The 15,010-nt window shown below is 44.8% G+C and overlaps 1 protein-coding gene across 1 annotated transcript in view; it reads left to right on the plus strand.

The window, feature by feature from the left end:
• The window catches only part of LOC143768957 (lymphocyte antigen 75-like), a 144,871-nt gene that overhangs the window by 30,397 nt on the left and 99,464 nt on the right, over positions 1-15,010 (plus strand). Inside the window, exons 3-5 of the mRNA XM_077257561.1 lie at positions 6,458-6,585; positions 6,653-6,709; positions 10,503-10,750. Of these exons, the coding sequence (XP_077113676.1) occupies positions 6,655-6,709; positions 10,503-10,750 (303 nt within the window). The 5' untranslated portion in view covers positions 6,458-6,585; positions 6,653-6,654. The remainder of the gene's footprint in view (positions 1-6,457; positions 6,586-6,652; positions 6,710-10,502; positions 10,751-15,010) is intronic.

Raw genomic sequence — 15,010 nt, forward strand, 5'->3', positions numbered from 1 at the left:
TAAGGGGCAGATGTGTGAAAGACTGCGTTCTGGTTTCCACCACCGAGATACCCGCAGATCTTTCTTCTCTTCCCAAGTGCTATTGGTGCTATGCTGACGTTTTCTCCAAAAGGGCTGCAGAAACTCTTCCACCTCATCGCCCCTATGACTGTCCTATTGATCTCTTGCCTGGAGCTGTACCTCCTCGGGGAAGGGTATATCCCCTCTCTCTCCCTGAGATGGAAGCTATGTCTCAATACATCCAGGAGAATTTGGCAAGAGGGTTCATTAGGAAGTCAGTGTCTCCTGCAGGGGCGGGATTCTTCTTCGTACCGAAGTAGAATGGGGAATTACGTCCTTGCATCGATTACAGGGGTCTTAATGCCATCACCATTAAAAATAAGTACCCGTTGCCCCTGATTTCTGAGCTCTTTGACAGGTTAAGGGGAGCAAGGGTATTCACCAAACTAGATCTGCGGGGTGCCTACAACCTGATTCGCATCCGTGAGGGGGACGAATGGAAAACAGCTTTTAATACCAGGGATGGGCACTATGAATATCTGGTGATGCCCTTCGGGCTCTGTAATGCCCCGGCCGTTTTTCAGGACTTTGTCAACGATATCTTCCGGGATATGCTTTCCTCCTTGGTCGTAGTCTATCTGGATGATATTCTCATCTTCTCTCCAGATATTGACTACCACCGGAGAGATGTTGGTAGAGTCTTCGAACTCTTACGGGCGAATTCCCTCTATGCAAGGTTGGAGAAGTGTGTGTTTGAGCAGGAGTCTTTACCTTTCCTGGGCTATATCATCTCTGCCCAGGGATTGGCTATGGATCCTGCCAAACTACAGGCTGTGATGGACTGGCAAGAACCCCATTCTCTTAAAGCGGTGCAGCACTTTATGGGGTTCATAAATTACTATCGCCAGTTCATTCCCCACTTCTCAACTTTGGTAGCTCCCTTGGTATCCCTCACCAAGAAGGGAGCGAATCCCAAATTGTGGTCGGAAGAGGTCTCCAAGGCCTTCACTTCTATAAAGTCTAATTTTGCTAGCGCTCCCATCTTACATCATCCCGATGTGGATAAGCCATTCTTAATGGAGGTGGATGCCTCATCCGTTGGTGCCGGAGCAGTCCTCTATCAAAAGGATGCTCAAGGTCGGAAGCATCCATGCTTCTTCTTCTCAAAGACCTTCACACCAGCGGAGAGAAATTACTCCATCGGGGATAGGGAGTTGCTAGCAATGAAGTTGGCCTTTTCGGAGTGGAGACATCTCTTGGAGGGAGCTCGGTTTCCCTTCCAAGTCTTCACGGACCACAAAAATTTGGTTTATTTGCATACAGCTCAGCGGCTGAATTCTCATCAGGCCAGATGGTCCTTGTTCTTCTCCCGGTTCCACTTCACTCTCCATTATCTCGCCGGGGAGAAGAACATTCGTGCTGACGTTCTCTCTCTCGCTCCGTTGTGTCAACTGAGGAGGAGGAAGAGGAGCCTTGGCTTATTGTCCCTTCAGAGAGTCTGAGAACCGTAGCTCCGGTTTCGCTAGAGTCTGTGCCTCCAGGCAAGATTTTTGTTCCCATCAATTTGCGACCGGAGGTTTTCTCTTGGGCTCATTCGTCCAGAGTGGATGGACACTTTGGGACAAAGAGGACATCTGAACTGCTGGCTAGGACGTACTGGTGGCCACATATGGTCCGTGACGTCAGAGATTATGTTCGGGCGTGTGTCTCCTGCGCCAAAAATAAGTCTCCTCGACAACGGTCAGCTGGGTTACTCTATCCCTTGACGGTGGCAGACAGGCCCTGGGAGATGGTCGGGATGGACTTTGTGGTGGGTTTGCCCAAGTCTCATGGCTGTACCATCATTTGGGTTATCACTGATCATTTTTCTAAGATGGTGCATTTGGTGCCGCTTCCACGGCTACCTTCTGCACAGGCCTTGGCAGCGTTGTTTATTAAACACATTTTCCGCCTACACGGTATGCCGGACAAAATTGTCAGTGACCGGGGTCCCCAGTTTGCGTCTCGGTTCTGGAGAGAGCTCTGTCATCTTCTCAGCATTGAGTTGAATCTCTCTTCAGCATATCATCCCGAGACGAATGGGTTGGTAGAGAGGGCCAACCAGACCTTGGTCACATATCTGCGACATTTTGTCTCAGCCAGGCAGGATGACTGGGCATCCTTGCTACCATGGGCGGAGTTTGCACTGAACAACGCCGTAGCCGATTCCACTGGACAAACCCCATTCCTCCTTAACTATGGTCAGCATCCGCGGGTACCTGTGCCTATGCCCGTGTCTTCCGCTGACTCCAGGGTGGCAGACTGGGCTGTGGAGGCACGGGATATTTGGGATCGCACTCAGGATGCCATTCGGGCCTCCAAGGGGAGAATGAGGTCCTCCGCCGATGCACATCGGCGCCTCGCTCCAACCTTTGCTCCTGGCGACTTGGTATGGCTCTCTGCCTGTAACATCAGGCTGCGAGTTGAGTCCACTAAGTTTGCACCTCACTACTTGGGCCCCTTCAAGGTCCTCGAACATGTTAACCCTGTGGTCTACCGTTTAGCCCTTCCACCACGCTTGGGTATCACCGACACCTTTCATGTGTCCCTCTTGAAACCCATATACATGTCTCAGTTTTCCGAGTCATCTGCCGGGACATCGGGTTCGTCTACGGATGATTACGAGGTGAACGCTATTTTGGGCTACAAGGTGGTACGTGGCAAAAAATTTTATTTGGTGGACTGGAAGGGTTATGGTCCTGAGGACAGGTCCTGCGAGCCTGCTGAGCACATTTGGGCTCCGCAGCTCATTGCTGCCTTCGGGCGTGGCGGGGTCCGGGGAGGGGGGGGCCCTGGGGGGGGGGTGATGTTGGGGGTCGAGTTCCCACCTCTGCACAGGGGGAATCTCGGTCTATCTCCACTGCGGTCTCCCATTCTTCTCCTGCCGCAGTGGAGTCTGCTCAGCGGAGACGTCGTTCCCAGCGTCTCGCTCTGTGCAAAGGGTTACTGCTGCTTTTCCAGCTTCTGCCATTGAAGCCAGTGCTGGGCAGCGGCGAGCAGACGCTTTTGGGACTAAGTCCCGCTTTTCTCCTGAGCATGCCCAGGGTAAGATCTCTCATTGGAGATCGAGGGTCACATGCTTAGATACTGCAGCAAAGGCCATTGGTTTTCCTGGAAGGTCCTGAAGGTGCTCAGGCTTTGTGGCAGCTTCTCATTAGTCCTTCTAGGAAGGTCTTGTTCGTGCTTCAGCTATAAAAGGCTCACATGGCCGCATGGCCATGCGCTAGTATCAATTCAAATATGTGCTTTGCGCCAGTATGGTTATGCATGAATGTGTTCAGGGACCCGGCTGAAATAAGCCCCTAGAATACCGGCTTCTCTGGTGAGGAGATTGTGTGTGTGCATAACCACTGACTGCTATCAGTTCGGCAGCAAGCTTGCGCTCCTGTGAGGCTAACCGGGCACAGTGCTTTCCTCTCACGGCTGCTCTGTGAGGTAACAGAGCTAGTCTATACCGCCAAACAGTGCCACCATTCACTAGCAGCAGGTTCTCCTGCACGGTGGACCCCGGGCTGCGAACGCACCATTTATAATAAACATCTATTTTTACTCGGTGCATTCCGTTAGCCCTAACAGTGGCGAGAGAGGGATCTGAGGTATCCGGTTGCTTTTGACGTGCCTAGATGGTATGTGTGGGTTTATAAATTTTTGGTGAAGTATGAGTTGTGTGATGTGGATGTTAGGTTGTTGAGTAATAAGAAGGCTGTGTATAGGATGATTGAATGTAGAGAGACAGAATGTGGAATAAACATGGTTAGAGGGAATGGTATAGAAAAAGTATGGAAGAAAGTGCGGTTGGACGGTATGACGAATAGGCAGAGTGAGATTGTGTGGCAGTCTTTGCATGGAATGTTACCAGTTAGAGAATTTCAGAAGAATCATGGGTGTTATATGTGTCCGAGAGGTGGGTGTGGTGGAAGGGAAAGTGTAATGCATGTGTTTTGGAATTGTCATTATGCTAGGGAGGTGATTGGAAGAATTGGACCATTGTGTAAAGAATTGTGTGGTGTGAGCTTGTTATCGTTCGAGTTGTTCATGTTTGGCTTGGGAATGTGTGATGGAGTGAAGGAGAGAGTGTTGTGGTTAATGGTTGCATATATAAAGGAAGTATTATGGGATGTGAGGAATATGTATGTTTTTAAGAGGAAGGAAATTGTAGTAAAGAATGGTCTAAAAGTGATATTGGGGAAGATGTATGTGTGTTTTCTATGGGATAAAAGGAGAAGGGGGGAGGTGGATGTCGAAGGGATTTGGAGGGTGAAGAAGTGGAGATACCTGGTAAATATGTCTTGATTTGTTTTTTCTGATGTTGTATTAAACTGAAATTTTCCGATGATGATGGGAACAGCTTTTGTGTTTTGGATTTGACGCAGCTGTTTGGGATTTTTCTTTGGCCTTGGATTTCTGGACCGTGGATTTTCCCATCTGAGGAAAGCAAAAAAAACAAGAAACAGCTGTCTGTGGATGGATACCATGTTTTGGCATAGGTGGCTTTCCTTTATTGGATGCAGCCCTTCCCGTGGTTGTTCCTTCCCGGTGAAAGACCTGGCTATTCATTGCTTGCTTTGAGAAACACGTGATGGTGTCTCCGCGGCTTTTCTACATGCATTTGCATATTTCCCATAAGGGATGGGGGCAGTGTTCTGGATTACTGCGTTAAGAAACACGTGATGGTGTCTCCGCGGTGTTGGATGTTTTGATCTCCCCGAGGTCATTCATCCTTATGTTTATAGCCTTTTCACTAGGCACTGCTCCTAATAGCCAGTTTCCTACTCCACACTGATGAGGGGCAAATACCCCGAAACAGCTGTCTGTGGATGGATACCATGTTTTGGCATAGGTGGTTTTCCTTTATTGGATGCTGCCCTTCCCGTGGTTGTTCCTTCCCGGTGAAAGACCTGGCTATTCATTGCTTGAGTTGAGAAACACGTGATGGTGTCTCCGCGGCTTTTCTACATGCATTTGCAACACAGATTTAGCACAATCCAGTTAGATGCTGGAAGATGGATTTCACACAAGACTGGATCCTATCTAGCTAACTGACAGGTTCACTTTCAGCAGCAGTAGCAGGAGCAGGAGTGGCCTCTCTGCGCTATAACACTGAGAAAATGGTGACTTTGTGTCATGACCTAATGCAGTGTTCCCCAACTCCGGTCCTCAAGAGCCACCAACAGGTCTTTTTTTCAGGATTTCCTTATTGCACAGTATTGCACAGGTGATAATTGCATCACCCGGACAGGCAAGCAGTCAATCACCTGTGCAATACTAAGGAAATCCTGAAAACATGACCTGTTGGTGGCTCTTGTGGACCGGAGTTGGGGAACACTGAAATGTATGGTTTCTGCGTCCTGATTAGCTCACGGGATGTACACTCCAGAAAAAAAAAAAAATAAAAAAAATTATACTCCACCACTCCTCTAGCAAAGACACACCCTCTCCCCTCATAAAACACGTCCCCACCCGCCCATCAGACAGCACCACTATCCTGACAAAGTCGAAACAAAGGCATTAGTGAAAATGAGATCATTTACCGAACTGTGACCGAATTTTGCCTACTTTGACGAAAAAAGCTCGGGAAACCGAATGCGAATCCGAATATGCTACTTTTGTGCCGAATTTGAGATTGCCAAAGGTTTTCCAAACAAGTTCACTCATCTCTAGTGCCTACCCTTACCACTTATATCCACTAGATTGCAGCATATGCCCCTAAATGCCCATAGAACCATTGTACTGCATTATCCATTGCCAAGTCCCTTACATCCCCACAAAAATACACAATAACAATCCTCTATGATTATTTTCTTTGTTTTGCTGCATTTTTATAGGTTTTTTAGTTGACTTTGGCATGCAGCTTTTGAACATTGTCTTTTAATATTTTTTAGCAGTATGAAAAAGCTTTGATTCTGCACTTCTTTTTTATTTGCATTTCTTTAGGTTCCCCAAAAAAGCCTATAGATAAAAAGAGCATGCAAAAAACACACAGTTTAACAGTCTTTAAATGTACAGTGGGAATGTTTTTCTGTAAAATCACATCCACTTTGCTTGGACATTTGAAGGCAGGAGATTTTTTTTGCACAAACAGAGCAAATAAAATGGAGTATTTATGCTACGTGAGAACATGACCTTACATTTCAATTTTGTAATAAGTCTCAAAATAGTTATTAAAAAATCCAAATAGCAAGGATCCTAGTTCTTCTTTAATCTTTTCCATTGTATTTCAACAAGCTAAGGATGGTTTTAGACAGCCCAAAGTAGTTTTTTTATTGAATATCTGCACAATTTAATTTTCTAGTTTATTAAACAATTTTGAACACCGTTATTGAGGTTCTTCCAGTTGAGTAATCAGTATCTGTGTAACTAGAGATTATGTTATCAATATTTTGACCAGTTTCTCAATTTCTCTGTAAATTTGACACAGGTGTATTACATTAAGACCACAAGTTCCTAAAATTCATCTATAAACTAGAGATGAAACCATAGAAGAGATATGAAAGAAGACCACAAGACGTTGTACAGAAGTTACAAAGGGCTCCAATCTCCACTAAGGTAAATCATCCACATTTATATGATGATATCAAACACAGAGATTTGAGACTTTTCTTTCTCCTTATAGACATGTTGCGTCTCCTGTTGCTGCTTCTAGTGGGCACAGTCATTGCTGAAAAGTCTGGTGAGTTAACACCATACTCCAGTAACTGAGTGTATTTCTATTGTTTTCTATGTCATTTTGAAATATTCTCTAAAATTTCACTGTCTTATAATACCTTTTATGTACCTTTAGGCTCATTGTTTTGGAACCTTCAGAATAATAATAAAATAATAATAATAATAATTATAATAATAAAAAAAAATCAGTCTAAGGCTATGTTCACACTTTGCGGTTTTTGCTGCGGATCCGCAGCGGATTTGACGCTGCAGATCCGCAGCAGTTTTCCATGCAGGGTACAGTACAATGTTACCCTATGGAAAACAAACAAAAAACGCTGTTCCCACATTGCGGAAAATCCCTTTAAAAACCGCGCGGAATTGCTGCGGAAAAAAAGGAGCATGTCACTTCTTTCTGCGGATTCCGCAGCGGTTTTCAACATGCACCAATAGGAAAGTGCTGTTGAAAACCCGCAGAGGAATCCGCAGGAAAATCCGCAGTGAAAACCGCAGCGGTTTTGCACTGCGGTTTTTTCCAAATCCGCAGCAAAATCTGCAAAGTGTGAACAAGCCCTTAGGCTATTTTGGTGCGTTTTTTCATGAAGAGTATTTTTGCTGCACAAAAAAAGCAGTGCCAGCAAAGTAGATGGGATATGCACAAATCTCATGCCCGCTGTGCTTCTTTTTGACGCAATGCTAACTGACGTGTTGTGTGTGTTTCAAATCCACAGGATGTCATTTTTCCTTGCGGGTACACTGAGGTTTCTCCTGGGATTTTCCCCATAGACTTGATTTAGGTGCAAAAATTCCACAGGTAAAAAACGCACAAATGCGATGCATGTAATTCTCACCTGATTAAGGGTGGGTGCGCACGATCAGTAATTGCTGCGGGTTGGACGCTGCGTACTTGCACAGCGTCCAGACGTTACAGCATGGAGGATGGGATTTCAAGAAATCCCATGCCTACTATGCATCTACAGTTGGCTGCTGATCACCTGCAGAGACGGACATACGTCGCGTTTCTCCAGACCGCAGCATGTCTATTTATCTTGCGGAGATGCTAGTCTCTGCAAGAGAATTTTTGCAGGTACAATGTATTGGACTCGGTGAATCCACACGGTTCAGTGATCACATGCAGATTCACCTACGTTCAATAGACTGCAGCGCTTTGGATGCAGCATACATGTGCTGCCTCCAAAGCACTGCCAATTCCTGATCGTCTGCATATTCTCTCAGTCAATAAAGTTTTGTCAAAGTCAAATACCAGGAAGTATCAAAAATAAAGTAGCTTTATTTAAATGAAATCAAACAAAGTCCAGCTCACCATAATCGACATCCTTGGAAGCTCGGAGCACCGAATCGCTGAGCCAGGGCATGGAGGAATCAAAAGAATGATGAGGAATCCAGCTCAACGAGATAGTGAAAAAACTTTTCTTTATTCACTTAGAAAATTGCTCGGTGGAGGATAAAAACATCAGCAATAACAAAGAATAAAATGTGATATTTTATTCTCCACCCAGCAATTTTTTAAGTTAATAAAGAGAAGTTTTTTTCACTATCTCGTTGAGCTAGCTTTATTTAAAGCATGACCATTAAGAGACCAAAAACAAATGGTACAAATGCATTTAGAAAAAACGCACCCAAAAATGCAATGAAAAAATATTTTTGCTGTGTGTTTTTATGCAAAATTAAACATAAACTACCATAACAGTAAAAGCTACAGTATAAGATTTCAGAAATGTCATGCAAGCACTTTTTTTTTTTAATCTCTAGCATTTTTGCAGCTTTTTACACCCATAAAAAGCAATGAGAAAGTGGAAAAAAAGCTGCAAAAAATGAAGCAAATATTTTCATTGCGTATTTTAATAAGTGAATAAATCTAACGTTATTAAACATGTACAATAAACAAAGAGAAGATGAACGCTGTGAAAATGCTGCAAAAATGCTGTGGAAAAACTTTGCAAAAATGCATTTTGAATGCAGCGTTCTTAGTGCCAAGAGTAAAGGAAGAGAACGAAAAAAGACCGATTGCATCCCCAAATAGGAAAATAGTACCTTTATTGAAATGGGGATACACTAACTGGTGGGGGAGAAAGATACCAAAAAGAGGGGCACTGTGCCAGGAGACGGAAACTACAAAATACTCCGGTGAGTCATAGTACTGAAACAGTTAAATAAATAAATAAATAAATACATAACACCTTTAAGAGAAAGTAAATCATAAATAAATGACCACAGGGAAAAGTGCGGCAAGTGTGTAAGTAGAGATACACTGTAAACATAACATAACAAGGTGCAAGTGCAAGGTTACTGAAAATAGTAGCAACCGCTAATGAATGTTCTGGACATAAAGTGCTTACAGTGCTTGCTGTTGGTATATTGTAACAGGGTTAAAGCCACATGCACATTTACCTGTGGATGGTGTGAAGACCGTCTCCTGGATGTGCCCGACCCCGACGCGAGTTTCGGCGTCAGCCTGATGAAGACGAAGACATCTCCTGGCACAGTGCCCTCTTTTTGGTATCTTTCTTCCCCTCCCCCACCAGTTAGTGTATCCCCATTTCAATAAACTTACTATTTTCCTATTTGGGCATGCAATCGGTCTTTATTCGTTCTCTTCCTTTGTTTATGTGTTGCCGAGATGTCCTTTACTTAGTCCATATTGGTACACGCAGCAATTATTATTTAGTAACTTTTGGTTCTTACACATTTCATTTATTTATTCTGTGTGTTTACCTAGCCTTGAGATTTATGTTAGTGCCAAGAGTGTAGGTTTTCGCTGCAGAAAAAAAATGCTGCATGTTAACATAGCCTAAATCATAGAAAAGGTATAGGAGGGAGATGCAGCTGCATTTTTACTTTCTCAGTATGAATTTGAAACCTCATGTTTTTCCCTATTGAACTGATGAATATAACATACCGTTCTCAAGATTCGTTGTCTTGGAATAAATATCTTACACACCTTACTTCATCTGAGTAATCTAAAGCTTACCCAAGGCAAATTTGTAACAATAGTGAAAAAGAGAGTTATGCTCTCTGGCACTGCAAGCTTCAGATAGCAGCTACTTAGGAGGACGGAAAGGGAAACATCCATCCACAGACATTGGAACACTACCCAAAACAGGAGAACATAGGTAGTGATGCTCAGCTCAAAGTAAGAAATATATTGTAACCAGGTCAGAAAAAATATACCTCAATACCAAGAGCAGTGATAAAAGCATAAAAATGCTGAGCCAAGCAGATGAAAACCCAGTCGGTAAATGCCATTTCGCATGAACACACGGTTTCTCCTTTGTAATAGTAGTCATCAGCTATCAAAGGTCACTTGTTGTATAAGGCTCATGGTGGACAATGTGACCTTCCGGGCCAGTTTAGGCTCTATGACGTGAGTGTAATCAAAACTTCTTCACACCGTTTGGTTATATAAAATTTTGATATGTACAGCTGTGTCGTCCCTTACCTTTTCTTGAATTTAGATATGGATTCAAGTGTTTCATTAAAAAAACCTCAATACAATATAACAAGATAGTAAGTAAAACCCTTGAAAGGCTACAACTCACAGCACAACTAATGGGTGCCACACATAGAGACATACAGCAACAAGATCTTGTGAGTTGTGACACCTTAACATCATGCTTTAAAAAAAAAAAAAAAAAAGAAATCTGGTAATCCTGCACCACATATCTCTGAATATTGTGTGGTTAAAAAAAGTTTAGGAAGGACACATCTGTACCCAAAATTCTACATACAATTAATACTAAATAACAAGTGACACCATGTAATGAATATATTTAGATTTCATCCATTATCTTCTATAGACAATTGTCCCCAGGATCATCAAGAAGAACAAATTGTTGCAGGCATCGGAGAGGATAAATGTGACATGCCAGAGGTCATTGAAAGCACTCCTCTAAGTGATTGCACGATGGAGAAATGCCAGGATGTCTCATTGGATGGAACCAGGGTGGATCTAAAGGGTGGGATGAAGCATAGCCATAAGTGTCGTAATAAAGGAACGTGTTTCTATGGTATTATCTCAAGCCCAAGTACATTTGTACAAGCTCAGGTTTGTGGCACTTTTGGATATAATTCAGTAGGCTGTAAGCATGTATTGTATTAAATTAAATACTTAAGCAAAAACAAAGGGATTTTCAGAATTGTAAAGAAACCTTTAAGGGGCTATTGATAGTGATCTGAAGTGTGAATGGTGGATTCCTAGCTCCTGATCCCGCCACCAATAAGCAGAATAAACAGGCACAGTGCGCCAGGAGGCTGCTTCTTGTATTACTTGACAGTACCCTCCAGGTCCCTGTGGCTGAGTCTAGAACTGAATCTTGCATGTAAAAGAGGTACTACATCTTGTATTCCAGAGCAGATATTCCAGAGAAAGCCATGCTTTTCTTACATGTAAATGAGTTGGCTGGGCATAGATCTTCCTGAGAATCTGCCACCAAATCTTACTTTAAATGAAAGGGGAAGTTACCAGTGTGAGACAAGTAGATCAGGAGGGCAGACTGTCCGTCATTACTAGAGTTGAGCGACTTTTGCTTTTTTAGGATCGAGTCGGGTTTCGCGAAACACGACTTTGGCAAAAGTCGGGTCGGATGAAATCATCCGATTATTGCGAAAAGTCGGGGATCCGACCGAAACACGAAACCCAATGCAAGTCAATGGGGAATCAAAGTCGGCAGTGAGTGGAGGACAGGAAAACACCTACAGTGCCCATTTTAATGCCAAAAACATCAATTCTTGTTACTGAAGCTTGTCAATCTTAATTTACCTTATAACAATAGTTAGGGATTGGAAATTGGGGGTCATTTGGCTAAGTTTTTCGTGGGCCCAGGAAACGCGGACTACATCACGGCGGTGGAGCAGGGAGAGGTAAGTATTTCAACTTTGCAAGTGCTGTGATCCTGATCAAGCAGGGGGGGGCACTCGTTCGCATTGGCACTGGCACAGGGCCCCTCAAAGTACGGCGGTGTGTTTGCACGGCGGGGGCGCCTCCCACCGGCAGCGACACTTTTGCGTACTCTGAGGGTCCCTGTGCCAGTGACGTTGCCAATGAGTATGCCCCCCCACCTGATGAAGGAACCTGCACTTTCATCTGCACCTTATTCTTTGTCACCGTGTAAGGTGGTATAGTATGCGGGAAGGGGAACCTGACTTTCAGCAGGGTCAGATTGTGGCTGTGTAGCATGCAAGGGGAATGTAGTGGTCTGGGTCAATGTACCACAAGACTCATCTAGCACTGGCTGGGCAATGGGCAGGATGAGGAGGAAACACAGAGATAGGCCCAAATAATAAAGTGGGCTAAATGCAGTTCAAAATTGGTAACAGGACTACCCAGGCGGCATTGCTTTGTTCAGTGGAGTAGAAAACCCAGGAGAGGCAGACACCGTTAGTAGGGCCCAACCACACTAGTAGGCCCAATGCAGTTTAATATTAAAAATATAGGCCGAAAGCCTGAAGATTGAAGCTCAGGAAAACAAAACAGGAGAAAACCCAGGAGCGGCAGACACCGTTTTAAGGTCCCAACCAGACTAGTAGGCCCAATGCAGTTTAATATTAAAAATATAGGCCGAAAGCCTGAAGATTGAAGCTCAGGAAAATAACACAGGACAGCACCAAGGTGCGGCAGACACCGTTTTAAGGGCCCAACCAGAGTAGTAGGCCCAATGCAGTTTAATATTAAAAATATAGGCCGAAAGCCTGAAGATTGAAGCTCAGAAAAATAACACAGGACAACACCAAGGTGCGGCAGACACCGTTTTAAGGGCCCAACCACACTAGTAGGCCCAAATGCAGTTTAATATTAAAAATATAGGCCGAAAGCCTGAAGATTGAAGCTCAGGAAAACAAAACAGGAGAAAACCCAGGAGCGGCAGACACCATTTTAAGGGCCCAACCAGACTAGTAGGCCCAATGCAGTTTAATATTAAACATATAGGCCGAAAGCCTGAAGATTGAAGCTCAGGAAAATAACACAGGACAACACCAAGGTGCGGCAGACACCGTTTTAAGGGCCCAACCAAAGTAGTAGGCCAAATGCAGTTTAATATTTAAAATGTAGGCCGAAAGCCTGAAGATTGAAGCTCAGGAAAATAACACAGGACAGCACCAAGGTGCGGCAGACACCGTTTTAAGGGCCCAACCAGACTAGTAGGCCCAATGCAGTTTAATATTAAAAATATAGGCCGAAAGCCTGAAGATTGAAGCTCAGGAAAATAACACAGGACAACACCAAGGTGCGGCAGACACCATTTAAGGGCCCAACCAAAGTAGTAGGCCAAATGCAGTTTAATATTTAAAATGTAGGTCGAAAGCCTGAAGATTGAAGCTCAGGAAAACAAAACAGGAGAAAACCCAGGAGCGGCAGACACCGTTTTAAGGGCCCAACCACACTACTAGGCCCAATGCAGTTTAATATTAAAAATATAGGCCGAAAGCCCGAAGATTGAAGCTCAAGAAAAAAAACCTGGAGAACACCAAGGAGCGGCAGACACCGTTAGTAGGCCCAACCCAAGGAGTAGCCCCAATGCAGTTTTCAAATTCCTATAGGCTGAAAACCTGACAATTGAAGCTCAGATTTTTTCTGAGGAGGACAGCTGTATTGAGTGGCGCAGACAGACACAGGTAGTAGGCCTTAAACCAAAAAGTTGGCTCAATGCAGTTTAAAAAAGGTTACAGGGGTACACAGGCAGCATTGGTGTGGTCAGCGGAGGACGATTGGAAGGAGTGGTGCAGACTTAAGAGGAGTCACTAAGAGGAGTCCAAAAGCAAAACCTTTTTACAGGAAAGCTACGTGTCAGCAGGGGAAGGTGGGGCAAAATAATTAGAAATCCATGATTGGTTCATTTTAATGAAGGTTAGATAATCAACATTTTGGGTAGCCAGACGAGTCCTTTTTTCGGTCAGTATTGAAGGAGTGGCGCAGACTTACTAGGCCTAAAATAAAAAAGTAGGCTCTATGCAGTTTTAAATAGGTTACAGGGGTACACAGGCAGCATTGGTGTGGTCAGCGGAGGACGATTGCAAGGAGGGACCGCAGACAGACTTCCTAGGCCTAAAATAAAAAAGCAGGCTCTATGCAGTTTTAAATAGGTTACAGGTAGTGTTGAGCATTCCGATGCTGCAAGTATCGGGTATCGGCCGATACTTGCTGTATCGGAATTCCGATACCGGGATTCCGATACTCTTGTGGTATCGGGTATCGGGTATCGGAACAACATTAATGTTAAAATGTGTAAAATAGAGAATTAAAATAAAAAATATCGCTATACTCACCTGTCCGACGCAGCCGGGACCTCAGCGCAGGAACCGGCAGCGTTGTTTGTTTAAAATTCCCGCTTTTACATGGTTACGCGAAGTCCCGGCTTGTGATTGGTCAGGGCGGCCATGTTGCCGGGCCGCGGACCAATCACAGCAAGCCGTGACGAAAATACGTCACGGCTTGCTGTGATTGGTCCGCGTCCCGGCAACATGGCCGCCATTAACCAATCACAAGCCGTGACGTCACGGGAGGCTGGAAACGCGCTCATTTTAAAAAGGGCGCGTGTCCAGCCTCCCGTGACGTCACGGCTTGTGATTGGTTGCGTCGCGGTCAACCAATCACAAGCCGGGAGGCTGGACACGCGCCCATTTCAAAATGAGCGCGTCCAGCCTCCCGGCTTGTGATTGGTTGATCGCGGCGCAACCAATCACAAGCCGTGACGTCACGGGAGGCTGGACACGCGCCCATTTTAAAATGAGCGCGTGTCCAGCCTCCCGTGACGTCCCGGCTTGTGATTGGTCAGGGCGGCCATATTGCCGGGACGCGGACCAATCACAGCAAGCCGTGACGTAATTTCGTCACGGCTTGCTGTGATTGGTCCGCGTCCCGGCAACATGGCCGACCTGACCAATCACAAGCCGGGAATTCACGTAACCAAGTAATAGCGCGATTTTTAAACAAACAACGCTGCCGGTTCCCTCGCTGAAGTCCCGGCTGCGTCGGACAGGTGAGTATAGCGATATTTTTTATTTTAATTCTTTCTTTTACACATTTATATGGTTCCCAGGGCCTGAAGGAGAGTTTCCTCTCCTTCAGACCCTGGGAACCATCAGGGATACCGTCCGATACTTGAGTCCCATTGACTTGTATTGGTATCGGGTATCGGTATCGGATTGGATCCGATATTTTGCCGGTATCGGCCGATACTTTCCGATACCGATACTTTCAAGTATCGGACGGTATCGCTCAACACTAGTTACAGGGGTACACAGGCAGCATTGGTGTGGTCAGCGGAGGACGATTGCAAGGAGGGACCGCAGACAGACTTACTAGGCC

Source organism: Ranitomeya variabilis, chromosome 4 (assembly GCF_051348905.1).
Source record: "Ranitomeya variabilis isolate aRanVar5 chromosome 4, aRanVar5.hap1, whole genome shotgun sequence".
NCBI classification, from domain to species: Eukaryota; Metazoa; Chordata; class Amphibia; order Anura; family Dendrobatidae; genus Ranitomeya; species Ranitomeya variabilis.